Source organism: Zeugodacus cucurbitae, chromosome 3 (genome assembly GCF_028554725.1).
Source record: "Zeugodacus cucurbitae isolate PBARC_wt_2022May chromosome 3, idZeuCucr1.2, whole genome shotgun sequence".
NCBI classification, from domain to species: domain Eukaryota; kingdom Metazoa; phylum Arthropoda; class Insecta; order Diptera; family Tephritidae; genus Zeugodacus; species Zeugodacus cucurbitae.
Window position 1 is genome coordinate 55,014,576 of NC_071668.1, and position 26,928 is coordinate 55,041,503.

Below are 26,928 nucleotides of genomic sequence, written 5' to 3' on the forward strand. Positions count from 1 at the left end.
ACTAATCAACTCGGCACAATATGAATGATATTATTGCTTGTGTTACTGCTATTGCAGTTGTTTTTGTGCAATAGAAGTTAGTGCAAATTTGCACAGATGTCAACAACAATGCATTGCCTGCCAGTATTTGGGAATTTGTTATTTTAAGTATTATCGAAAATTGTTGAGTTGGTTGTTCAAAGTGCAGGTGGTGCGGCGACTATGCGGTGCATATTATGCAAATAAAATAAGCCACTTCCATTTACTTGGTCAATATCAATAATGTTATTTATTAATTAGGGCTAAAACAATAATATTAATCGATAATATGCAGTTAACTTTTGCGGCGAAATAATTTGAAAAGTAGCAAAATTACCAGAAATGGTTAGACACTTGTTTTGTTAGGTAATTGATAAAGTATTGCGATGAAATGGTGAGCCAATCAAACAAAAAATATAAGGATTATACTAAAAATGTTGAGAGATAAAAAGAGAATTAAGTAAATATAAAAACAGTTGTTTGAAGGAACTTGTTGAACTGGAGATCGGTGTAGTATGCCCTGAGTTCTTGAAACCAAAACAAAGCTACATTTTTACAGATATTTTTCCTTTTTATGATACATTTTTTATCGAATTTAACACCAATAAAGGACCACAAGTTTCTTTTGCTACGAAAATAACTTCTGAGACAAAAAAAAAAGTATTTTAAAATAAATTATTAATTATAGACTTTTCGCACAATCATATTAATTTAATACATTAATACTATGTTTACATATAACGAGATTATCTCCATTTACGAGCTTAACTCGATAATCTGTAATTCAGAAACGAGATTTCCCATACAAAATTCCTCTCTGGATAATACGAGATTATAAAATTATCTCGTTTTGTACAACTAGATTTTCGGTGCTATTCCTAGGTTTATCGATAATTTTGCGAAGAAGAGGAGAAATGTCAAATGAAAATGTAAACAAAAGTGGCCGACAGCGTGAGAAATATGAGTAATACAACAACATGTGAGACACATTTGACAATTGATAATCTCATTTGGCTATATGTAAACGGTTATTGAACGAGCTTAGAACGATATTATTTTCATATGTAAACACACTATAAAATTATAGTTTTTGTCCTTCGCACTGCCGGCTACTCGATTAACGATCAGCTGTTATATATTTTTGTTTTGCTGTTCATGAGAAGTTGATAAGTTTCATTATCTGGTTGCTATTTTATCAACAACGGCGAGTTGCATTACTGTTATTTTATCAATAATTACACCCAAATTAACAGCGTAGAAAACAACCGGCCTAATTGATTAGATTTGTATTCGGTTAAAATCGATCTAAATCAGTTAACTGATTAATTAACTCCTGTGCGAAAAGGCGCGGATATTGTGTTAAAAAAAATGTGCGTCCTGGCTTTTTTTGGCATTGCCATCTATCAAATCAAAGTTGACAACCACGTGGTGTGGCACTCATAATCTCAAAGAACATAGCCTTTGTAAACTTTCTAGGGAGTACACGAGACTGGGGTCTGGACTGCTATGATTTTACCAACAAAAATTGTTCCATTATTTTTAAATATTTTGGTAAAAAAAAAGGCTAAGAGATAGAAATCTTATTCGTAAGGCAATACTGAAGCCCGTTATATTTTTTTAGTTATGAAATATCGTTGAAGAAACATGAGAATTGGTTTACCGGCTAAGAAGTTCAAGGAATATTGTAATTAGCGAAAGGTATACATATAATATCGAAAATATTTTTTTAAATATGTTGAGACTCCCGTAGAAAAATAAGCATCGATGAACACCAGACTTCAGATATCTAAGATCTATATAATACTTTCCAAAAATCAATGAGATCATCATATATAGCTTAAATTACGTGATAGAATGCAGTTTATTCAGATTCATGCTAGATACTCCGGATATACGCATGAACAATTTATGCGAATTTAGCGTTATTTTAAAACACTCTTAGAAAAAAAATTATTGACTCACTCGCTTTTTTGATAATTCTTAAAAAGTCATAAGTTAGCATAATTTTTCTCGAGTTTTGTCCACACAGATTTTAATTCTACTGACAACTTGAAGAAACGAAGATATATCGATTTTTGTACTCTCGCAACAAAAGTTGCTAAGAGAGTATTATAGTTTTGTTCACATAACGGTTGTTTGTCAGTCATAAAACTAAACGAGTTAGATATAGGGTTATATATATCAAAATGATCTGGGTGAAATGATCTGTCTGTACGTCCGTCCGTCCGTCCGTGGAACGGATAACTTGAGTAAAAATTGAGATATCTTGATGAAACTTGAAACACGCGTTCCTTGGGACCGTGAGAGGGTTGCTTTCGAAAATGGGCAAAATCGGGCCACTGCCACGCCCACAAAATGGCGAAAACCGAAAACACATAAAGTGTCATAACTAAGCCATAAATAAAGTTATAAAAGTAAAATTTCGAATAGAGGACCGCGCTAGGAAGGGGCATATTTGGATGTAATTTTTTTGGGAAAGTGGGCGTGGCCCCGCCCCCAAATCGGTTATTTGTATATGTGGGAAGCGGTGACAGGACAACACGTAGTGGGCACACCTATTAATACGTACGCACACTCACCTCACTTACAAAAGGGCAACACTGACCTATGACAATAGGCAGCACTGATAGGGCACGACCAACTTAACAAACAGGACAAGAACACAGTCGTTAAACAGTCATCGTACATATAGGACGGTCAAACGGACGGACTTCACATATTCAGTTTATACATGAACATTTAACATTTATGTATTTTAAATAAAGTGTGTGTTAATTATCAAGTTGAACCAAGTGCGTTTATTTGAAGGGCTATCCTACATATATGGTGTCAGAGTGGGATGGTAGCCCCGCGGGAAAAAAAAAAAAAACTTTTAAATTGACAATTTTTTATATTTCAAATGTGAAGTGCGCGTAAAGTTATTGGATAATAAAAACGTTTCCGTCAATGTGTAAATTTTAACTTTATATCAAAAATATAAAACGTGCGAAAAGAACTGTACTTTTGCAAAATAAACATATTTACATATTTACATATAAAAGCAAAAGTAACTGTGTTAAGAAACATACAGACGTATAACGGACGCCTATTAGAAAAGCCTGGAATGTAGCGGTGAATGCAGTGATTAGAAGCAGAGAAGCGGATGAGCAGCGTAATTTTTTTTTTGTACGAGACCATCAAGTCAGCAACAAGTAAGATCCAGAAAGCAGCAATAAAGTAAAGCAGCATAGCAGCAAAGGGTAAGAATATAAAGAAACAGAGTATTAAGGCGAGCGTCAGGAACGCAGACGTATGCGGCGTCCGTAGCGGTAAAAGCAGAGAGGGCAGCAACAAGGCATTTGTAGCGGAGTAAAGCAGAGAAGGCAGCAGCAAAGCGTTGGTAGCGGTATAGTAGCAGAGAAGTGAAGAACTACAGTAGCGGTAACCAAAAGAGGACAACTGTAAAACAATTCACAAGTATAGTTGAGGTGAATAAAGTAAGGCCATATAATCGTATATTCATTTTTCTAATATTATAATTCAATTCAATTTAATAAATTTTGTAATTCAATTTTTCATTTTCATTTTACAAACATTATTCCAATATTATTATTCAAAATAATTTTAATAAACTTTGTAACCATATTTTGTAACATTTTGTAAAAATTTTCAAGAATTTGCGGAATTTTATATTTCTAATACGTATATAAAATTTAAAATTTATAATATTTCACTTCTTCCTTAATTTGTATTGATATTGATTTTGTAATTGAATTTGTAAAAGCATTGTAAGACAATGGACCGCGAACAGATTTTAGCATTGACTGTGGACGGACTTAGGGAAAACTTGGAAAGGTTGGGATTAGTAGCTAGTGGACGGAAAACCGTACTGCAGGACAGATTGCTGGAACACTTCGGCCTGAATGCAAGCGAGGATGAGGCCGATGACGCCGGTAGTAGACGTAGCGTGAATACACCGATTGTAGAGCGATCGATGTTTACACTTCGTGATGTGGAAGATTCCATGACTCCATTTAGCGGTTCAGGACAGCCTAATTTTGAACAATGGCTGCAAGACTTCGAAGATAATGCGGAAGCAGTACAGTGGAGTGAGCTACAGAAATATATCTACGCCAAGCAATTACTGAAGGGAGCAGCAAAGATGTTCGTACGTGGTCAAGCTGGTATTTGTAGTTGGAGTTCGTTGAAATCAGCATTGAAGAGCGAGTTTGGTACCACCGTATCAGCTATTGATGTACATCGTACATTGAGGAACCGACGTAAACGACAAAACGAAGATATGCGTGAATACCTATATTGTCTGATGGAAATCGGGAAACCTATAAACTTAGATGACCACAGCCTTATAGAGTACTTCGTCGATGGTATTCCGGATTCCAAAGTAAATAAATCCAATTTATACCAAGCAAGGTCTATCGGTGATCTCAAGGAGCAGATCAAAATTTACGAACGAATCAACGCTGGAAAGCCTCCATTCCAATTTGCAAATCCGTTCAAATCATCGTCGTCAAACAGAGTAACATCGAATTTCAATCTCGGAGATAGGAAGTGTTTTAGATGCGGAGAAAGTTCACACATGGCTAGAGATTGTCCACAGGGCAGATTCACCTGCTACAGTTGCGGAAGAGAAGGACATAAAGCATCCGAATGTAAAACTTTCGTCAAAGTCAACAAGCCAGAGAGGGGTGCGAAAGGGGGTATGAATACAATGAGGAAGATAAGCAGGAACAGCAATTTATTATTCAAAGATTTGATTTTTACGGCACCTAATAGGATGCCCCAAACGATGTCTGCGTTAATTGATACTGGTTCCGATTTGTGTCTAATTCGGAATGATGCTTTGTTGAAGCTACGGTTTGATGTTGAATTAAGTAACGAAAAGAAGTATCTAGTTGGCATTGGCAACAGCGAATTGGTAACCATGGGCAGTTTTACGATGTCAATGATTATAGACAATATACCTTTGGAAGTTAAGTTTCATGTCGCAAATGAACGTGATTTAAGTTATTATGTTGTGATAGGGAATGATATCCTGAAGCAAGTAGATTTGATAGTGACTGAGGAAGACGTTAAATTTTGCAAGAAAGGGTCGAAGCAGATAAAGGGAGTGCAGCAGAAGACCGGCAGAAGTGTTTGTACCGAAGAAGTTTCATCTGAGGCGTGTGGAGAAGAAGTTGGTGCCAAGGGGCACGTGGACGTGGTTAAAGAACTGCGTGGACACAGTAAGTTGTCGAAGGGCGTTTTGAAGGAACACGTGATGTGCGATAGAAGGCACGACATACCCGAGAATGGTGATACTGGAGAGTACGTGAGAGCAGTCAACGAACTGCGTGGACACAGCAAGGTGTCGGATGGTGCCATCAAGAGGTACGGAGGAGAATCAGAGTCAGAGAAGCACGTGGAAGAAGATAGTGGACTTCGCAAACATGGACGAGGGTCGAGTGGAACAATGGAAAACTACAGTGTAAGCGTAAGGGAGCGCTTAGTTGCAGAGTCAACAACTAATAAGCGAGCCCAAGGAGCTGATAGTATGAAGCGTGGCGAGGCATCAACGTCATTATACAGAAGTGCCGATGTATGCGCTGTGAAGGGGAACAGTATGGCACAAGATGATAATCGGATTGATGAATTGATTGGCGAGTTTGGAGACATTTTTTTGGCGTCTGATATGAGTGTAGCATCACATATCGATCTGCAGCATCTCAGACACACACATGCGGTGATGATAGATAAGTTGATAACCGAGTATCGACCAGCGAAGAACGTGAAGTCGCCTGTCGAGATGAAAATTGTAATGAAAGACGAAGAGCCGGTATACGAGAGGCCGAGGCGAGTATCCTACGTAGATAGGATTTGGGTCGATGAACAAGTTGGACGATGGTTGGAAGAAGGGGTCATTAAACCCAGTACATCGGAATATGCATCACCAATTGTTCTGGTACCTAAAAAGAACGGTGAAAAGAGGATATGTTGCGATTATAGGAGATTGAATGCGAAAATACTAAGGGACAATTTCCCGATGCCATTGATGGATGAAGTAGTCGAGTGTTTGCAAGGTGCCCAGATATATACGACACTTGATTTGGTAAATGGATTTTTTCACGTGCCCGTAAGCGCCGAATCCACAAAATATACGTCATTTGTTACGGGTACCGGACAGTATGAGTTTTTGTATGTACCATTTGGAATTTGTAATTCACCAGCAGTGTTTGCGAGATTCATTCTAGCCGTATTCAGAGATTTGATAAAAGATGGGATTGTGATTGCGTACATGGATGACCTTATAATTCCTTCCAAAGACGAGTTCGAGGGCATCAAGAACTTGGAAGTTGTGCTGAAGACAGCTGCAGCTAGTGGATTGCGAATCAATTGGAGCAAGTGTCAGTTTCTGGTGAGGAAAGTTGAGTTCCTGGGTTATATCATCAAGAATAGTTGCATAAAACCATCCGAGGCGAAGACGAACGCCATCAAACAGTTCCCGCTGCCACGTGATAAAAAAGCTATGCAACGATTCCTTGGACTAACCTCGTACTTTAGGCGATTCATCGAAAGTTACGCAACAATTGCGAGACCATTGTCAGAAATGTTGAAACAAGATGTACGATATGAACTAGGTGATGAGCAACTAACAGCATTCCAGCAACTAAAAGCGGCACTAATAAATGCGCCAGTTTTAACGTTATACGATCCGCAAGCAGTAACCGAGGTGCATACAGACGCATCGAAATTCGGATATGGGGCAGTACTATTGCAGAGGAATAGAGATGATCAGAACTTTCATCCAGTCCAGTATATGAGTCGGAAGACGAAACCGTGTGAGGAGTTTTACCATTCGTACGAACTCGAAGTCTTAGCCATCATCGAAGCACTCAAGAAATGGCGTGTATATCTGATAGCTATTAAATTCCGAATAGTAACCGATTGTAATGCGTTCGCCATGACGATGAAGAAACGAGACGTGCCCTTAAGAGTTTCGCGCTGGGCGATGTATTTACAAGATTTTGATTACGAAATACAGCATCGGAGTGGCACTAAAATGAGGCATGTAGACGCGTTGAGCAGAGTTTCCTGTCTACTCATGGAAGATTCATTGCGACACCGGTTAAAGCAAGCTCAAGAAGAGGACAATTGGGTTAGAGCTGTGCGGAAGGTTTTAGAAAAGGACGAATACGAGGATTACTATATGAAATACGGCATATTACACAAGGACCCCATCAAAGAGTTGATAGTAGTACCTTCACTCATGGAGGAGGAAGTGATAAGGATTGCACATAAACAAGGTCATTTCTCCAGTAAGAAAACACAAGATATAGTGGAGAAAACGTATTATATTCCACAATTGAAAGCGAAAGCATCTCGCGTAGTAGAAAGCTGTATCGAATGTTTGGTAAACGAAAATAAAATAGGGAAAAAGGAAGGCTGGCTTAATCCAATTAACAAGGAGGACTGTCCTTTAGGTACATACCACGTCGACCACGTTGGACCTATGGAAATGTCGAAGAAATCTTATAATTATTTACTTGTGGTTGTCGACGCATTTTCCAAATTTGTTTGGCTTTATCCAACAAAAAACACGGGAGCAAAGGCAGTAGTTGACAGACTTAGGAAGCAGTCGTCGGTATTTGGAAATCCAAAGCGCATAATCAGCGACAGAGGCTCCGCATTTACGTCAACTCTTTTCAAAGAGTACTGTGTGAAAGAAGGTATTCAGCATCTAACAATTGCCACGGGTGTTCCAAGGGGGAACGGACAGGTTGAGCGAATACACAAAATCGTGATACCTATGATATCGAAATTATGCCACGAAAGTCCTGGTGAGTGGTACAAACATGTAGAACGTGTACAACAGACTATAAACAACACTCCACCGCGTAGTACAAAAATATCGCCGTTCAAGATATTAACTGGATTAGAAATGCGAGTGGCTGAAATGCCGAATCTGGAAGAGCTTTTAGAAAACTTCGCAACAGAGCAAATCGACTCAGAGCGTGAGAAAAGCCGTCTTCAAGCGAAAGAGAACATAGTTCGTTTACAAGAAGAAAATCGCAAGACCTACAATGTTCGTCGTAAAGCTGAAGTTGAGTACAAAATTAACGAACTGGTAGCAATCAAACGTACACAGTATGGATCTGGGCTGAAGCTGAAGCCAAAATATCTTGGACCGTACAAGATCATTAAGCAGCTGAAACATGGCAGATACGAAGTTGCGAAAGTTGGAGATCACGAAGGACCCGGACGCACTACTACCGTCGCGGAATTCATGAAAAAAATTTGATCCTTCATTCGGGTCGAATGAAAGTGCAGGATGGCCGATTGTGGGAAGCGGTGACAGGACAACACGTAGTGGACACACCTATTAATACGTACGCACACTCACCTCACTTACAAAAGGGCAACACTGACCTATGACAATAGGCAGCACTGATAGGGCACGACCAACTTAACAAACAGGACAAGAACACAGTCGTTAAACAGTCATCGTACATATAGGACGGTCAAACGGACGGACTTCACATATTCAGTTTATACATGAACATTTAACATTTATGTATTTTAAATAAAGTGTGTGTTAATTATCAAGTTGAACCAAGTGCGTTTATTTGAAGGGCTATCCTACATATATAACTCGCAAACCAATAAAGCTATATAAACCAAACTGTCTGTAGTCAGTTCTCTTACATACCCCACCACACACCATGAAAATAGTTGAAATCGGATAATAACCACGCCCATCTCCCATACAAAGGTTAGGTTGAAACTTACTAAAAGTGAGTTAACTCAGTAACGAAAAACATCAGAAACACTAACTTTCACATAAGAAATGGCAGATAGAAGCTGCACTCAGATTTTTTTACAAAATGGAAAATGAGCGTGGCATCGCCTACTTATGGGTCAAAAACCATATCTCAGGAACTACTCGACCGATTTCAATGAGACTGGGTTTGTAATAGTTTCCTTACATCACAATGATATGTTGTTAAAATAGGCCAAATCGCTTCACAACCACGCCAACTTCTATATACCAGAACTTTGAAGACGATTTGAATCGTTAACTTTACAATATATAAAGGAAGCACTAGTGAAGATATCGATGCAGAACTGTGCACAAATACTACCTTTATAGTGTGGAGGCCCCATTCTAAAAATTGCCGAAATCGGACCATAGGTTTTCAAGGCCCCATATATCGAACACGAGGACCTCGGTGCTTCTAACCTAATATTAGTGTTTCCAACTTTCAATGAACTTTACCCAATATATATGACGAATATGTGGGTCAAATTATGTATTATATAATATAAATAACGTTAAATACCTAAATAGCGAGAGTATAAAATGTTCGGTTACACCCGAACTTAGCTTTTCTTTACTTGTTATTATAAACATTTTCAATTATTTAATGATGTTATCTCTCAACATAACCCTCTACTGAGTTCTCACCATTTATAACAGCATTCAAAGTCTCCAAATTACCTGCAAGGTAAAAAAAATAAATTAGAAAAGCCATACGATTAGTAAATATTTTTTTTATTTTGGTAAATAGATTTTGAATTTGAATTACTTAATGCTCACTCAATTGAGTTAATGTTTAGGATGAATGTTTGAGAACGTCAAAGATAGATACTCAAGAAGTTGTTATCAGAAAGATACTCAATTGATCTGCAAGATTTATTATTTTCAAAATGACTGTTTTCGAAACGATAGCGACATAAAAGATGACACAACCTGTATGCATGTATATATTCTATTAAGGGGGATCAAAGTACTTTGAACGGATGTGTAAACGAATCGAATACTATTGATTTCAGCACAGAGTAAAACTAATTAAACATATTTGCACCGACATTCATGAATTAAAGCTTGCTTTAAAACAAGTAGTCGATTCTATAATAAGCTTAAGTGCTTAAATATATACTATATACATCAAAAATTGAGTATGCACAAACGAATGTGAATAGGTATGACATGTGTGAGGCAATAAAGTGATATTGGCTCTGCATGCGACTGGGAATTATTTACACAAATGTACGTCAAATCGTATTGAACACCACTGACCGAGTTGTCAGCATTTCACAAGTTGGCTTCGCACAAAGGCCACATAAATGCAACAAAGCGTTGGGCAACTGGGAAATTAATTTTCCAAATAGTTGGGTAGATATGCACAACTGGTTTGGATATGAAATGATATGGCAATACCAATATGAATTCATATTCACTAATGTTGTGAAGTTGCCTTAATGGCGCAAGGAGTGAAATTAATAAAGAGAATAATGACAATGAACAGGTGAGACTTTAAGAATACTTTAGAAGTTTTTTTATATTTTCAATACCTTTGAAGTATTCACAAAATTTAGTACTCAGACCAAATTAAAAATAAATAAGTAGTTATACACAAATCTAAAAATCTTAAAGTCATAACAAACAAACAAAAGTCTCTTTACACATCTCCTCTCCACATCAAGTGCAATCTGCAAATTAATGGATCCATTCAGTGACCTGCATTTGTGTGCATTCAAGCATGCACAGCTCAGGAAATGCCAAAGGGGAGATATGTTGCTATAATTTTTCTTCCATCAGCATTTGGAGTTTGAAGAGCGCAAAAACTGCAAGGGCGGTGTGGAAATAGAGAGTTATTGAAGAATGTGGAATATTGAGTACTGCACCGCCTGTTGCCAGCCAAGTCGCCGTTAACGAGAAAATAAAGGGAAGGCAAAGTTATAGAATAACAATGCATGCAAAACTGGAGAAAGGAACTTCATGTTTGATGCGACTGTCTGAAAGTAAGAGAAACTTGTGCTACAAGCCGTGCACTGGAAGAAATTGTGGTTAGATTTATTTATTAATAGGAAATATCCTCAATATTATGGAGAATTTTGAATGGCAATACTACTAAAACTCAAAGCCAAAGGACGGAAGGAAGGTCAAACTCCAAAACTTCAAAAAATTTAAAAGCTATGTTTCAAAAGTCATCTGTAAGATTCAAAGAAACAAGTCCAACAAAAGTTGATGGTGGACCTCAGTAATTATTGGGTGGCAGCTTCAACCTAAATTTTTTTGTATTTAAAACTCTCCTAAAAATCATTTATTCCTTTTAGCTTCCTGAATCACATTCAGTTTGGACTGCTCTCTATTTTATAACATTTTTCATTTAAACAGGTGGCAACCTTTTACTTATTTTAAATTCTTAAAATATATTTTTAATTTTAAAATTTATAAATCTCCACTATTTCCAGTTTTCCAATATCTCATATATTATTTTAGTTAAAATTCCTCAACAGGTGGCAACCTTTTATTTATTATAAACTTTTAAATATTTTTCAAACTTCAAAATTTCGTAATCTCCACCAGTTATCAGTGTTTATTTGCGTAGTGAATTTTGTACTGCAAATTTTACAACAGGTGGCAACCTTCCAAATTTTTTTTTAAACTCTCATCAAAGTATAACTTCTAACTTTACTTTGAATATTTTTAATATTCAATAGCTTGTATTTTTTTATTTAACAAGATAAATTTTTATTTCTAAAAAAGTTACAGCTTTCTTTTCACAAAATATTAAAATATTGTATATTTTTAACTGTAAACTTTCTTAGTCCCCACCAGTTTTTAGACTTTTCTTCTTTATTTTATAATTTTTTAATTTAATATTTTTAAAAAGATGGCAACCTTTGAACTTTTTGCTTTAATTTTGTTTGTTTTCTTATATTATATTTTCATATTTTTGATCAAATTAATTTTCTGCAGTGTTATGAAGAGCACATTTTTTTGTGCAACTAACTGCTCTGCACTAACTTCATTTCATTAGCAAACTTGTCATATCGATTTCCCTTCAACAGTTTTCCGTTAACACACATAGAAACACATAAGAGAAGATGCACACACTTCAGAAGACAGGCAAGAGAACTGCTTGTGACTAGCAGCTGTAACAGCAGCAAATGGAAAACGTACAGACGGCAGCAACATCAACAGAAAGATGTGAAGAAAACAAGCAGAAGAAAGAAAATAGAAAGTAAATGGCACACGCATACAAACGCAACACAAAAACAACGCTGAGACAAAGCGAAAATGAGTCAAAGATGCATCTACCCTAGAGTGCACACACGCATTCGTGCACGCGCCATAGCGACGACAACTGCAATCGTTCGTCTGTACGGCTGCCCTACGGGGCGTATGCGTGACATTTGTCAACTGCGAGTGGAGAAAAAAACCGAAGAAGCAGAGCAATGGTATGAATGCAAGCGCAGAAATATATTGTGCTTGCTGAAAGAAATGGAAAGCCCCAAAGGGAGTCGTCCGTAGAAGAAAAGGCAGAAAATACATGAGAATTGTGTGCGTAAAAGAAGTGAAAGAAATGTGCAAGATTGGCAAAATGGTAGAGACAATGCGGCGGTGTGTAGCATTCGGCGTAAATGAGTTCAGTGGAGTAGAAAAAAGGTGCGTAAAAGAAATACAAGCGAAAATTAAATGCGTACCACTTGAGTACTTGAGTGCGGGCGGTAGGTATGAGAACAGCATGCGTGTGTATATTCGCAGTCAGTGCCAATGGAGTAGATACAGACATTTAAAGTGAATTTAATGTAAGCTATTTAAAAGGACCACTATGCTGCGTTCTAAACTTTAAAGAAAGGACCCTTTATAAGGCCTTCCGTAAGATCTGTGGAAAAAATATTTAATGTAATCAATATGGTAAAGAATTCTCCATTATGCAATATATAAGTAAACAGGTTGCCAGATTTATCTAAAAATAATGTTTTTGGGGTTGCCACTTGATATTATATTAAAGCCTTAAATTTACAAAAAAGAAACGGCGGAAGTAAAGTTGTAGACCTAATATTAATAGTAATAAAACGTAAACTAAGTAATTTAAAATATTAACAAATACTTAATTTGATGGAGTTGCTATATTTAAATAATATCTGGAAACATACTAATGTTATTCAATTAAAGTTCGGCTTTATGGCCACCTGATGTGAATATAAAGTAAGTAAAAAGAAATATTTGATAATGCATACTTATGGTTATGATTATGGTTGCCACACTCATTGAATTTCAAAAAAAAAAGTATTATTATAATTAAAGTAAAAAATTATTTGATAACCAACTGTTGCGAGTATACTTAGTACGAAAAATAAATAAAAAAAACAACTTTTTGTAACTACATACTTGTTATAACGGGGTTGCCATACTTAGTAAATTAATGAAAAAAGTAAGTACTGTAATTTACATGAAGGTGTGAATCTAAACGAAGTAAATTCAAATATTTACAAAAATTTGTTGTAATGGGGTTACCATATTTATGGAATTTCCGAAAACATTATCTAATATTATACGAGTGAAATTTGGCTTTATGACCAATTGAGGTGAATATAAACTAAGCAAATTGTAATATGTCTAAATATTTGTGATAATGAGGTTGCCATATTTTTTGAATTTCCTAAAAAAATATTATAATTTAAGTGAAATTTGATTTGATGACCTGCTGTTGCGAGTATGCTTAATTAATATGTAAAACATTTGAGCACTAGCTTTTTGTTAAGAGGGTTGTCACAATTATTGAATTAAATTTCAAAAAAGTATAACTATAATTTAAGTAAAATGTGAAATTTTAACATCGTGAATAATTTACAAATACTTATTGTAACAGGGTTGCCACACTGAATAAATTTCTTAAAAAAATGTAATATAATTTTTGCGAAATATGAGTTTCACTGGATGTCAATGTAAACAGAGTAAGTTCAAATATTTAGAAATATCTGTGGTAATGTGGTTGCCATATCTATTGGATTTCTGAAAATTTTATATATATTACTAGTACTACTAATAGTAAAAACTTATTTATGATTACCAGATGTGAATAAAAAAATAAATAAATAGTAATAATAAACAATTTATCACAATTTAATAAAAATTCTTTGATTTCCAACCCAAAATTTTAAGTTAATAAATCATAAAAAACCCCAAGAAACGGAATAATGTCAATATAGAATTCCATGCTAAGTTCGATCAAGCCTCTCTGTCCGATTAAGATTTCAACAGTTGTTTATAAGAATACAGTAATCAGTATTTTCGAACTTTAATGCATAAAATTAGATAGATAATTAAACAAGTGAACTAATTCATTAATGTGATTTATTAAAGCATCTGCATAAATCCTTGTATACCCTGCAGCATTACGCACTTTCTAAAGCATTCAAATACATGCACACTCCTGAATTTTATCACACAAACATATTTTGTATGGAATTTAATATAGAATACAGTTATCTGTATGTGAGTACCCCAGTAAAATGCATCAAAATGCTGCTAATTCAAAAGCTACTATGGTATGCGCCTAAAAGTATGCAGCCTGCAGCATGATAGCATCAAAATCTTTGTGTTGTTGTGAAAGCAGTAGTCGCATTAGTTGTTGTTGTTGTGAAAGTATAGTAGCCGCCGCTGGCAGCAATGCACTAATTAAAATCTGCATTTCCCGTCGATTTTGTAATTAAATGCGATTTATTAGATTTTCGCAAAAAAAAACGAATGCCGATGGGGGACAGACAGTTATAAGTGGCGGCGCTACACAGAATTATATGTATGCAATTATGAGTAGGGTTTATGCATGTGTGCGTATTTAAGTATATGTATATTTGTGTGTGTACCCATACCACTTAACCGCTGATTAAGCGACGGGGCGCCACAAATCACAGTATTTTCCAGTTCAATTGGCTTGCAGCGATTTTCATTTGGGAGTATGTGTGTGTGTGCCGCAAACTGTAATAGTGCCCAAAGTGGTAGGCGGGCGTTCCGATTTGTCTGCTTTGAGACCTTGCCGGGATTTGATTGCGATTCTCCCGCGTGAAATTTTATTTGCAAGTGCTGCTCGAATTTTTCAACTAATTTCTACAATTTTAATTATACAACCATTTATGAAGCGAATATGAGTATGGATATGAGTACTATAGAGGTATGAGTGGGAATGAGTCTGATTATGAGTTCAAGTTATGAATAAGCACTAATTATGAATCTAAGTTTGAAGCCAGTATTAAATAAATATGTTTTTTATACCCGAGTATGAGTATGAATATGAGTAGTTATATTAACATAATACTTGAATATTATTTTAAGTATAATATAAATTTGTTTTTTTTTTTTTAATCGAAACGAGTATAAGATTAAAACTAGAGTTATTTGTATCTGAGTATGAGTATGTATTTGAGTATGCGTATTTGTATAAACATAATAATTGAATATTGTTATGTACGGTGTTTTATAATTATAAGTATAAATGTCATAACAGAAATTAATTTCAAGAGTAGTAGTATCCCTACTAATATTATAAATGCGAATGTAAGTTTGTTTGTTACGCTTTCACGCAAAAACTACTGAACCGATCATCATGAAACTTTGTACATATACTCTTGAAGGTACTAGAAGCAAAAAAAAAATTTTTACGAAAGATAAAACAATTGTTTGTCAAAAAATCGTCAAATTTTGCTACCTCAGTTATGAAGTTTTACAGTCATGAAGTTTCAACCCTGAATACTGTAATACCGTATGTAATGTAATAATTCAATTGAATATAGTTTCAACTGTTTATAATTTTTCTATATTTATTGTGACTTTCATCTGTCGTTACATCCATATTAATATTATATATGCGAAAGTTACTCTGTCTGTCTGTTACTAACTGAATTGAGTTAGTGATTTTTAGTCGTTTTTGTTGGGACTTTTGCTCTTTCACGTCTAAACGGCTGAACGGATTTTGATGAAATTTAGTAAGGTAATAGATGGTTACCTAAAAACGGATATAAGATCAAAATGATCACGTCATCGTACTTAGGGGGTAGGAAGTAGGCAGAAAACTGAATTGAGTTAGTGATTTTTTTATGGTTTTTGCTGGGAATTTTGCTCTATCATGCATAAACGGCTGAACGGATATTGATGAAATTTAGTTAGGAGATAGACAGGCTTTGCCGGTTATCACTAAAGGCACCCCTGCAGATGAAATAAATGCGTGTTTAAAAGCGTCAACGTTATGGGTGCACGTAAAAACGTTTAGTCTGTCTACAAATATGAGAGGGCAACTACACAATGATGTACAATCTGGACAATATGCTGCTGCTCTTCTTAAAATTGGAGAAGATCGTATGTCAAAGGATGGTAATGGCATGATTGCATTGGATCGTGAATTCTGCAATGTTGTGCATAATCCAGATGATCTAAATAACTTCGTCTATAGCGAACTGCTAACTAATATGAGGAATAGAGAATGGTTATATGAAAGAGCAATTTTACCACCGACGAATGATATGGTGGGACAGATAAACGAGCAAATTATGTCACGCGTGGGAGGTGATATTGTTAAGTTTTTCTCTGTAGACACTGTAATGGATACTGAACAAGTAACAACATACCCTGTAGAATTTCTTAATACTTTAGAACTGTCGGGAGTGCCTTCACACAAACTGAGGCTGAAAGTACACGTTCCTGTCCTTTTGATGCGGAATTTAGATGCACCAAGACTGTGTAATGGCACACGGTTGCAAGTAACACACCTCGGTCGCAATATTGTAAAAGCAATCATTATGCCTGGAATGGCAAAAGGAGAGAATGTTTTAATCCCCCGTATACCCATAATTTCGCAGTCCAGTCCAGTTTAAGAGATTACAGTTTCCGCTGAAAATCGCATTCGCTATGACGATAAATAAAGCTCAGGGGCAAACATTAAAAGTAGCCGGCATTAATTGCTCACGTGTTTCAAGTCCACAGAATCTCCATGTGTTGGCCAGAGAGGGAAAAACAAAGAATATAGTTTACAGAAATGTACTACAATAATAAGGCCTCTTATTTTTAGCTTCCTACATTATTATACTACTTACATTAAGTTAGTACTTCCTACGCAGACGATGTTGCGGATGTCACACTGTCTAACATCGGGGGTTGGCAGGTAGGTAGTTAGTAGTATTTTAAATCGATTTACATTATTTACTTTTTATATTTACTAAGGAAACATTCGGAGCTATCCATTATGTGCTTAGGTTACTTTTGAAGAAATTTTGATGTGAAGTTGAGGACCGGAACACGAAAGTGGGACATTGTTGCAGGGGGACTTACAGCCGGAGAAAACGGAAAAACTTATGCGGACGAAGTCGCGGGTAAAAGCTAGTATATATATATATATACATATATGAGAACCATTTATATGTGAGAGTGAGTCTTTTTATACATATAAGCATTCACATAATAGTTTAAATATGAGCTGAATAGAAGTATGTTATGAATTCGATTGTGAGAACAAACCTGATTGAGTAGGAATAAGTATCCGGTTTCAAACGAGTATTAAATAAGAGTGAGCATGAGTATGAATATAGTAATATGAGTGCTCATATTATGAGTAAAATTTGTATCTTAGTATGAAAACGGATGTGTTTGAATATGAATATAATATATAGAGTATATAAGTAAAATTTTAGGTATATGTACGAGTAAAATACACTATTGATTGATATTAGTGTAAGTGTGCACAACCATGAGTACAAGCTTGAATACGAGTATGGGTATAAGTATTACACCATAAGTATGGATTCCAGTATGAGTACAAGTATGAAGGTAAGTATAATTGTGAGTATAAGTATGTATGCGCAAATGAAAACTAATGCAGTTTGAAACGAGTATTAGTTAAATATAACTACTATTCATATTTATGAAATGAAAGTATGAGTATGAATTTGTGTAATGTATGGTAAATCATATGACTACCTCACAAAATATAAGTAGTATGAATGAATACGAGTGTGTTTTGACATTAATTATTGTGAACATTTGAGTATGAGTATGAATATGGGTCTACGTAAATGATTAATACGCGCTTATACGAATATAAATATACACCTGTGTAGTAATGTGAGTAAAAAGTGTGACTCATAAGTACTCATTCGACGCCCTGCAAGTTAAAACCACAAAATATATGACAAATTTCATATTCATTCCATTTCATTTCTACCGTCATATATCAACCAACAACAAATACTAATGATACACCATAATAATCTGTGCTGCCACCAACAAACCGTCATTATTTGCTTACCCAAACTGGTTATGGGGTTTTTCTGCATCATCAGCGGCAAATGACAAGCGTGCGCTAAAACAAAAAACCCATTGCGGTACAACAGCAAAATAGATGAGTAAATACAACCACAGAAAAAACAATAAACAAACTGCATGCAAATCAACAAGAAGAGTTCATGAAAGTACCGCTAGCAGACTGGCAAATAACTCATCACGTAATCAGTCAGCTAACCAACCAGCGAGCCAAGTAACGCAGTCATGACATCAATGTTCTTCCGATTAACCCACTGACTGAGCGGAAGTCCCATTGTTGCAACACCGCATTTCAGCAACATATACAAACGCTGTTGGCAGCAACAACAACAACAACAACACAAACAACAAATGTATTGAGTAAAAACCCGAAGCAGAATGTGGCAGCACAGCATGCACGTTGCGCACTGAAAACCGCAAAACCCCATTAAATCACGCACACAAAATGCACATTTGATGGTGTCACGCGGCCACCAGTAGGTGGCGCGCACGTGCGCATCAATGCTTGCGAAAATTGCATTTGTTCGGCAGCACTCTCATACCCACAGTTATGTAATACGCTTTGGGGAAGCTAAATGCAACGGCAAATCGTACTTACACTTGCCATGCGGCACCCACCTGTTCGTGTGCACCCCACCTCTCCGAATACTTAGCAAAAGTACGCGAACTTTCGCCACCATTTCCTTTGCGTGTTTCCTTGCCGCAAACCCCCTCCACTTGCTTCAAACCTTCGTCGGCATTAACTTCCTAACTAAGTATGCGTTTCTAAGCTGCTCACCCGTCGCTCACTCCGCTGTCTCATGCCGGTTTTCACTTACCTAAGCTAACTTGAAATGACTTTCAGCTGCGTTCGAGTTGATTGAACTCTTGAGATTTCGCAATTTATTGCCACCAGCTCGAGTCAGCCAGCGCACACACAGCAGCAGGTTTGTGTATCCTTCGCGGATTATCAACGTCGATAAGTAGTTGGTGTATAAGTTATTGCAGGCGCTGTGGTGTGTGGTGTATTGACTGCAATCGTCTTTATTCAGTTGGGACGGTCACAAAGTAGCTGGGCAAATGTCTTAAATATTCAGGTAAAAAATATTTCGAAATTTGTAAAAAATTGCCGGTGATTCAAGTTAGATATTTTTAGGAAATTAAATAGTAAGAAAAACGGATAAACGAAACGATCTTTATCTATTTTTAAATTTGATTTCTTTAAATTTTTTCACGAGCCCTTCTGAAAATTTTAAAATTGATTCAATATAAAATTAACATATATCTCCTGGCGACCAGAATACGATCTCAAGTAGTCTCAGAGGGTTTATTTTACTTAATAGCTTTTTCACACAGACGTTAATTGATCAATTAACCGGCCTTTGCTCGATTAAAACGCTGATTTAGTTCGATTTACCTTACAAAATAAAATTCTAATTTTTCTACATTTATTTTTAATAGAATTTTAATATTCTTGGAAATGAAATGCAGCTCTGCGACAAAGACCGTATCTGTAATTATATATACGTTCTTTGTCTGGGAGTTGCTGTTCACGCTAAACGACTGTAGATGTCGCTGCTGGAAATAAATAAAAAAGTAGCAATCAGCTGATGAAACTTACCAATTTCTTATGAAAAGCAAATACAAAAATGTTTAGCAGCCAGATTAATAGATCAATTAAAATTTTGATTGAGAAACCAGTTTTTGCCCTTCACACTGCCGGCTACTTGATTATGTTCACATGCCGTAATAACATATGAAACACCTGTACAAAATAGATGAAGCATGGATTTATGTCGATTGATTTTGGCGTTTCGGTCTCAAAGTTCTTATTATCGAAAATATTTAAATGGAACATTAAAACAAGTAAGGAAGGGCTAATTTCGGGTGTAACAGAACATTTTATACTCTCGCAATTTATTGATGTAATTTTATAAAGACAACACAAGTCGACCCATATATTTGATATAAAGGTCAATAGAATAACGAAAATCATCACAAATAGTATATGGGGACTGAGGTAATTCCTAAACCGATTTCACTCGTTTTCACCACCAAGATACAATATATCGAAGACTATACGCTCACTTAATTTAATATTACTTATAATTAGGTATATGGGATCTGGGGGAAGTTATGACCCGATTTTTACCATTTCAGGTACAGAGAGAAACTGTTATAAGAAAAAAATTCATAGGGAATGAATTACATTAAAATATCTGAGGGATTTACTTATATGTATTTTCGGTGAAAAATTAACATTAGGCACTGAGTTCTTCATGTTCGATATCAGGGGCCTTGAAAAGTCTTGGTCCGATTTTGACAATTTTTCCACAAGTGATGTCACAGCTCAAATACAATATTTGTGTAAAGTTTTATTACGCTAGCTTCATTGGTTCCTTATGAATACATTATAAAGTGAACGAATCAGATGGAATTCAAAATTGAGTTATATAGGAAGTAGACGTAGTTGTTAACCGATTTCGCCCATATTCCACCCGTGTCATCAGGGTGCCAAGAAAGTGTTATATACCGAATTTCATTGAAATCGGTCGAATAGTTCTTGAGATATGGTTTTTGACCCATAAGTGGGCGACGCCACGCCCATTTTCCATTTTGTAAAAAAATGTCAGTGCAGCTTCCTTCTGCCATTTCTTATGTATTTGGTGTTTCTGACGTTTTTTGTTAGGGAGTTAATCCCCTTTTAGTAATTTTCAACCTAACCTTTGTATGGGAGGTGGGCGTGGTTATTATCCGATTTCTTTAATTTTTGGACTGTATAAAGAAATGGCTAAAAGAAACGACTGCAGAAAATTTGGCTATATAGCTTTATTGGTTTGCGAGTTATATACAAAAAACCGATTTGGGGGCGGGATCACGCCCACTTTTCCAAAAAAAATTACATCCAAATGTGCCTTTCCCTAATGGGATCCTATGTTCCAAATTTCATTTGCATAACTTTATTTATGGCTTAGTTATGAGTATAGGTTTTCGGTTTCCACCATTTTGTGGGCGTGGCAGTGGACCGATTTTGGACCCATTTCCCATTTTCGAAAGCAACCTCCTCAGGGTGCCAAGGAACATGTGTTCCAAGTTTCATTAAGATATCTTAATTTTTACTCAAGTTATCGCTTGCACGGACAGACGGACAGACGGACGGACGGACAGACATCCGGATTTCAAATCTACTCGTCATCCTGATCATTTATGTATATATAACCCCATATCTAACTCTTATATTTCTTGGTGACACAAACAACCGTTATGTGAACAAAACTATTATACTCTGTGCAACAGGTTGCGAGAGTATAATAAAATTATCATATTAAATTAATATGTTCTCTATATATTTATAAGTAGACCGAAAATACAACTACAAAATTGGGTATCATTTAGTAGCAATAGCTTTCCACAAACAATATTTCTTACGAAATACATATTTTCAACATCGATTAATAATAATCAATGAAATGATTGGAATGGGAAGAGTTTAAAAATTTCAGAAATATGCCATCGTCTTGGCTTCCAAAGAACTACATATATCTAAATAACTAACCAACAATGATAATAAGACAATATTAGATACGCAGGATGATTCTCATGAAATTAGATTAAGAAATCGTCGAAAAAATGTTTGACCATAACCACGCTTATTTCCCAGTTAATGCACATCCATATATAATTCATCTTATCGGTGTTGAGATCATCTTCTTCTTTATAAGTATAAGCTGCATAGTTACATATGATTATATAAATATTCCCTCCGGACGTTTCTATCAAAAATTTAATTAGATCTGACAAACTATGCTGAACTGACGAGGACTCCCGGTAACCAAAACAGAACATAACAGACATAATCGGCATACTTAGCATACTATTCGCAACACCATCTCCCATCCTGAGACCCAGCATTCATTATTGGATAATATTTGACCGAATAGAACACGTCCGGAACGCAGTGAAGAAAATATTGTAGCCGTAGTGAGAATGTACACGATTTGGCGCCTTTCGCAGCAACTCGACCTGACGTATGGAACGGCTACGACATTGCTTCGCTCTATGGGCTCTTGGAAAGTTTCAAGAAGATCCGACGTTTTCGAGCCAAATTCTGTTCCGCCATGAAGCCCTTTCTGGCTCAATGGGCATGTAAACACGCAAAACTCCCGCATTTGGGACGAAGAGCAAAGAGATCTTGGCGACATTTGGATTCAACAAGACGGCAATACTTTCCACACATCACATCAATCAAAGGATTTATTGAGAGAACACTTCGGTGAGCAGATAATTTCCCGTTTTGATCCATCAAAAGATATACTCAAAATGTTAAACTCGAGTTTGTGGCACAATGTTAATGTTGTCTAATGTTTGTTAGCATATAATTTCACAACTTCCTGACTTGTTTTATCATATTCTATTTACACTAAAGAACATACCAAATACATGAGTGTGAGTTAAGCGTCCAGCTTCTATGACCTATATCAAATTTGAAATTGGTATATATAAGAAGTATGTGCTAGAAATTAAATGAATACCAAAATTTACCAAAAACAAGATAAATTACACTTTCGTACTTTAAACCTTTAGATTTTTTTCATACTGTCCAACTCATCACATATGAATCAAACGACAGCTTGTCGAAGCACTTTACTACAACCAATAATTTGTGTTGTTATCTCGTACCCAGGCCAACTGCAACCAATTACCCTCAAGGAGATGCAATATAAAAAAGAAAAAAACCCAAAACTACTCGTTGCGCAAATTGAAGAATTGAGAGGCGTTTGCCGCCTGAGCAGCTCGCTGACCTTCTGCATTTCACTTCATTTGTCAACTGCTCGAAGCAATCAGCAATCATTGACGGTTAACCAGCTAACGCCCAACACCCAAAGCACTTGCAGCCAGCATCTGCGCTACCGCACAGCTTAGAGTGACCACAAATTGCCACTTCTACGATATATGTATGTGGAAGGAGAGTGGTGCTGCAATAATAGCAGTTGTTGTTGTGAGATTTTTTGTTTTGCCAAGCAGTCTTTGTTAGTGAGCGCTGCAAAAAAATTAGATTTTCTGGAAATTGGAATTTCCTGGCAATTTCACAGTTTCAGCTTGCTCAGCTCACCTGTAATTTGTTAGACTCTTTTTTTTATTTCCCGCTCTCTCTTTCACTTATTTTATACGTTATTTTGCAATCATCGCTGTTTTTTTTTGCCCCTCAACTTATTTCCGAGTGAACTTCTTTGACGGCTCAATTTGACTTCTTGCAACAAGCGGCAATTGAGTGACTGCGGCTTGTGTGTCGATGTGTGTGTAAGCTATATGCATTTTTTAAGCTTCAATAATCTGCAAGTTTGCTGCTCGCACCACGCTCCCCTCCCTCGAGCGTCTTTCATTATGCGCGCATGTTTACCTACACGCCCCGCCCCCAGTCATGTTGAAACTTTTTCCATTACTTGTTGTTTGCTTTTGTTGCCATGCAGCACAGTCATAGCGATTCTCTTTGAAAGTTGGACTTCGACTGGCTGCAGCATTTCTACTTCATTTGCGAGTGGTGCAGCCACATATGTCACCATGGCCGTTATGTTAGAATGTCGCCGCTGGTACATGCAACAACCTTGCAAACTGTTGACTGCATACAGTTGGCATGTGTGCCATATGCCACTAGCCGTGTGTGTGTGCTAGCAGTTTGTGGTGCAAATAAAAGTTTTCTGCATTTCGTTACGGCCACACTCGATTGAACTTTGCCAATTTCTTGAGAAACTTGCAACTACCGTGTCTGCCACACACATATGTACACATGAGCGAACACAGTTGCCGCCAGCAAAATAATAGTGGCAAAAGCAACAATATATCGTATCGTGCTATAATAACAGCAATGGCGGAAGCAACAGCTAAGTTGGCACTGCCTTTGCGTTTGTGTCCGCATAATATTTTATTTTCTTATTATTTGCAGCTTCTGTGTATCGCAATGGCACTTTGTTATTGTTGTTGTTTTTGTTATTTTTGTTATGCTGCCACAAACTAAAGTTTAGCATGTTGCGACAGCAATAACATAGTTTCTTTGTTTCATTTCGATCGTTAATCTTTGCTTTCTTAGCGTGCGGACAAGTGAGCGCTCCAGTGTACAGGGCGTATGAGTGATTTTCTTTGTGGTGACTTTGTGCATTGAACGCAAAAGTGTGACAACTCAATATTAATAGTATACATATGAGCATTTCCACAGAATCGTCAACCAGGACCAAAAATTAAAATGTTAACAAAGATAAATTTTTTTTTAATAAGATTTTACAAAGATGTTTAAATTTTATGAATATAATGTTTTCATAACCTCTCTCTTGTATTTTCATGAAAAATTTGACTTGAAACCTGAAAACTTATTTGTTTTTAGTTTGAGCTACTCTACAAGTAATTTTTCTCTTGAGTTATTTTATATGAATAACTTATGTTATGGTTGTACTTTTCCACAAAATCTCTTTATTAATACCATATAAGAAGATAAAAATGCAAAGAGGCCAAACAAAAATCGAATAACGGTAAATTTTTATTTTGCTTATTATCTACGATCTAATCGTACGTGGTCGCGAACGAAAAACGTCATTTATTGCTATTACTTCACATTGAGTGCAAACAGGTGCCTAAAAAACCGCGATTAAAGCAAGTTAAGCATCCGTAATCAAAAAACAAAATTACTTTAGGTAAACAGAACTTTTTATTTCGATTTTTAAAATTTCGTACGTTCGCGACCGTAAGTATTGATTTGTTTCTAAACAAATATTATAATGAAAACTGTATGACAAACGATTGCGAAAAGTGTACAAAAGATGTAAAAGATATTGTGCCGCTAAAATACTCGTCAAAAATGGAAGCAAATGTTAAATGGTACTTGAGGAAAGTGAGCGATCGTGTAATTTTGACTTGCACTGTTGCTGCGTTATCGGACTTGCTCCATGAACTACAAGTTTAACTGCCAATTTTCAAGCACAACAAAATTATTTTAAAAACGTAAGGAAAAATATCACGCCTGGGGTACTTCTCCTACAAATAGATTTTGCGGAAAATTATAGGCTGGTGTGCCAAAATTAAATTCAAAGCGCACATTTCAACTATAAGCAAGTTTCCATTTTTACTTGCGTAGCTTGGATGTTTAATGAAACTAAGTCATTTGCAGTAATTACTGATAGTTTAAATCACAGCAAAATCGATGTTTACGTTTTCATAACGAAGCTTATTCAAGAGTAAAAAAAACAGCATGGCCAATTTGAAAGTATTTTCGTTTTCTCGGACGGAAGTAGTAGCCAATTTAAAAATAATTTTTTTGATTGAAGTTTACCTGATTTACTGGCCGAATTTGGTTGTAAAAAACTTGAGTGGAACTATTTTGCAACGTCACATGGTAAAGGTGCAGTCGATGGCGTTTTAGCAGTTGTGAAAAGAAAAATCTGGCAAATTACGAGAACAAAAAATGTCGTTATAAACGATACATTCTCTTTTTACAATTGTGCGCAAGAGCACATTACTGAAATTAAAATTTTATATATTAGAGCTGATACCATTTTCGAGATATCTCCAACTTTATATCGGAAATGGAAGGATATTATATATGTTTATATCTTTTCAATCAATAAAAGGAATATTAGTTTGCTTTATTTAAGAAAAGGTTTCCAAAATAAAAACTTGATGGAAACATCGTACGTTCGCGACCCGTACGTTCGCGACCGGTACTCAACCTTATAAATAAAAAACCAATGGACAAATTTCAGCGTGCAATTAGTTAGGAGGAAGTTACTTTATTCTCATTTAATATAAATTAATCTTTTTAGAATATTTTGTTCCATTTCGCTATTTTTTGCGTTTTTCTAGTTGCACCCAAAAGCAACTTCCATTATTCGTACGTTCGCGACCGCATGTTTGTCGCTAACATATTAAAAAATAAAAATCGAAAGATCCTACCTTTTGCACCAAAGAAAGACCTAGCAAAATGCTATCGAAACATAAAAAAAAAATAAGACAAATTTATGTTTTCCTTGTTTTTTGAACTTTAAATGCGTTTAAATGCGTGCGAACGTACGGTTCGCGACCGTTGGAAATGCTCATATATTATTATCAAATTTAATATTAAATTATTATAAATTAAAATTAGACCAACTACAAAACTTTAAGAAAATGTAAAAAAAAATGTTTTTGTTTTGACTCCGAAATATGTACAAATTATAAATATGACTTTTTTGAAATTATGTTTTCATAGAAGTGGGCAAAACTCAAATTTTGTGTTTTATATTGAGCCAGAAAATAATATATCAGAAAAATCGCTTTGTAGAAATTTTGAGTTATGAAGGTTTTCCATTGAGTGTGATTTTTGACTGACTATAAATACTCGTATTTTTTAAAAAGCTTAATTGAGTAAATTAAATACTAAATGAGGTCAGTCAATTTATTTTATTTAATTAATTTTCCATTGATATTCACTACATTAATATGTCTACTGTAATAAGTTTAAACATTCGGTGCAACGCTTAAGTCACCTCCTTGAGTCAATTACACATTCAATTACTAAATACTTTTAATTCCTTTGATCAAAATAAGATAATAAAAAAAAAAATATTATTTGTAATAAAAGTGATAAATCTAAACAATTAATTACGCAATTAAAATTGATAGTATAGTTAATTGAGCTCAATGAACGCTAATGCGAATTCACTATAGCATTAATGAGAGCTAATTTCAAAGTGGCCCATAAATACTCCACAAAGAACGTTAATGCAAATAATTATAAAAAAAAATTTCCTAATTTACTAAATTAAGCACTAACCGCAAAGCTGATATCATCTGTGTTGAATTTAAATTACAAACCAAGAGAATTG

General features: G+C 35.7%; 1 protein-coding gene across 8 annotated transcripts in view; it reads right to left on the reverse strand.

Annotated features, from left to right (window-relative positions):
* The window catches only part of LOC105212536 (disintegrin and metalloproteinase domain-containing protein 10), a 252,636-nt gene that overhangs the window by 82,752 nt on the left and 142,956 nt on the right, over positions 1 to 26,928 (reverse strand). For 7 of the 8 annotated variants that reach the window (XR_008470304.1, XR_008470303.1, XR_008470301.1 and 4 more), the window contains one exon: positions 9,458 to 9,490. The exons of the other annotated variant lie outside the window; for it this stretch is intronic. Coding sequence is in view for 2 of the 7 variants with exons in the window: in XM_054226837.1 (XP_054082812.1) it covers positions 9,458 to 9,490 (33 nt within the window). In the remaining 5 variants the exon portion in view is untranslated. The remainder of the gene's footprint in view (positions 1 to 9,457; positions 9,491 to 26,928) is intronic. 8 annotated transcript variants of the gene reach the window in all.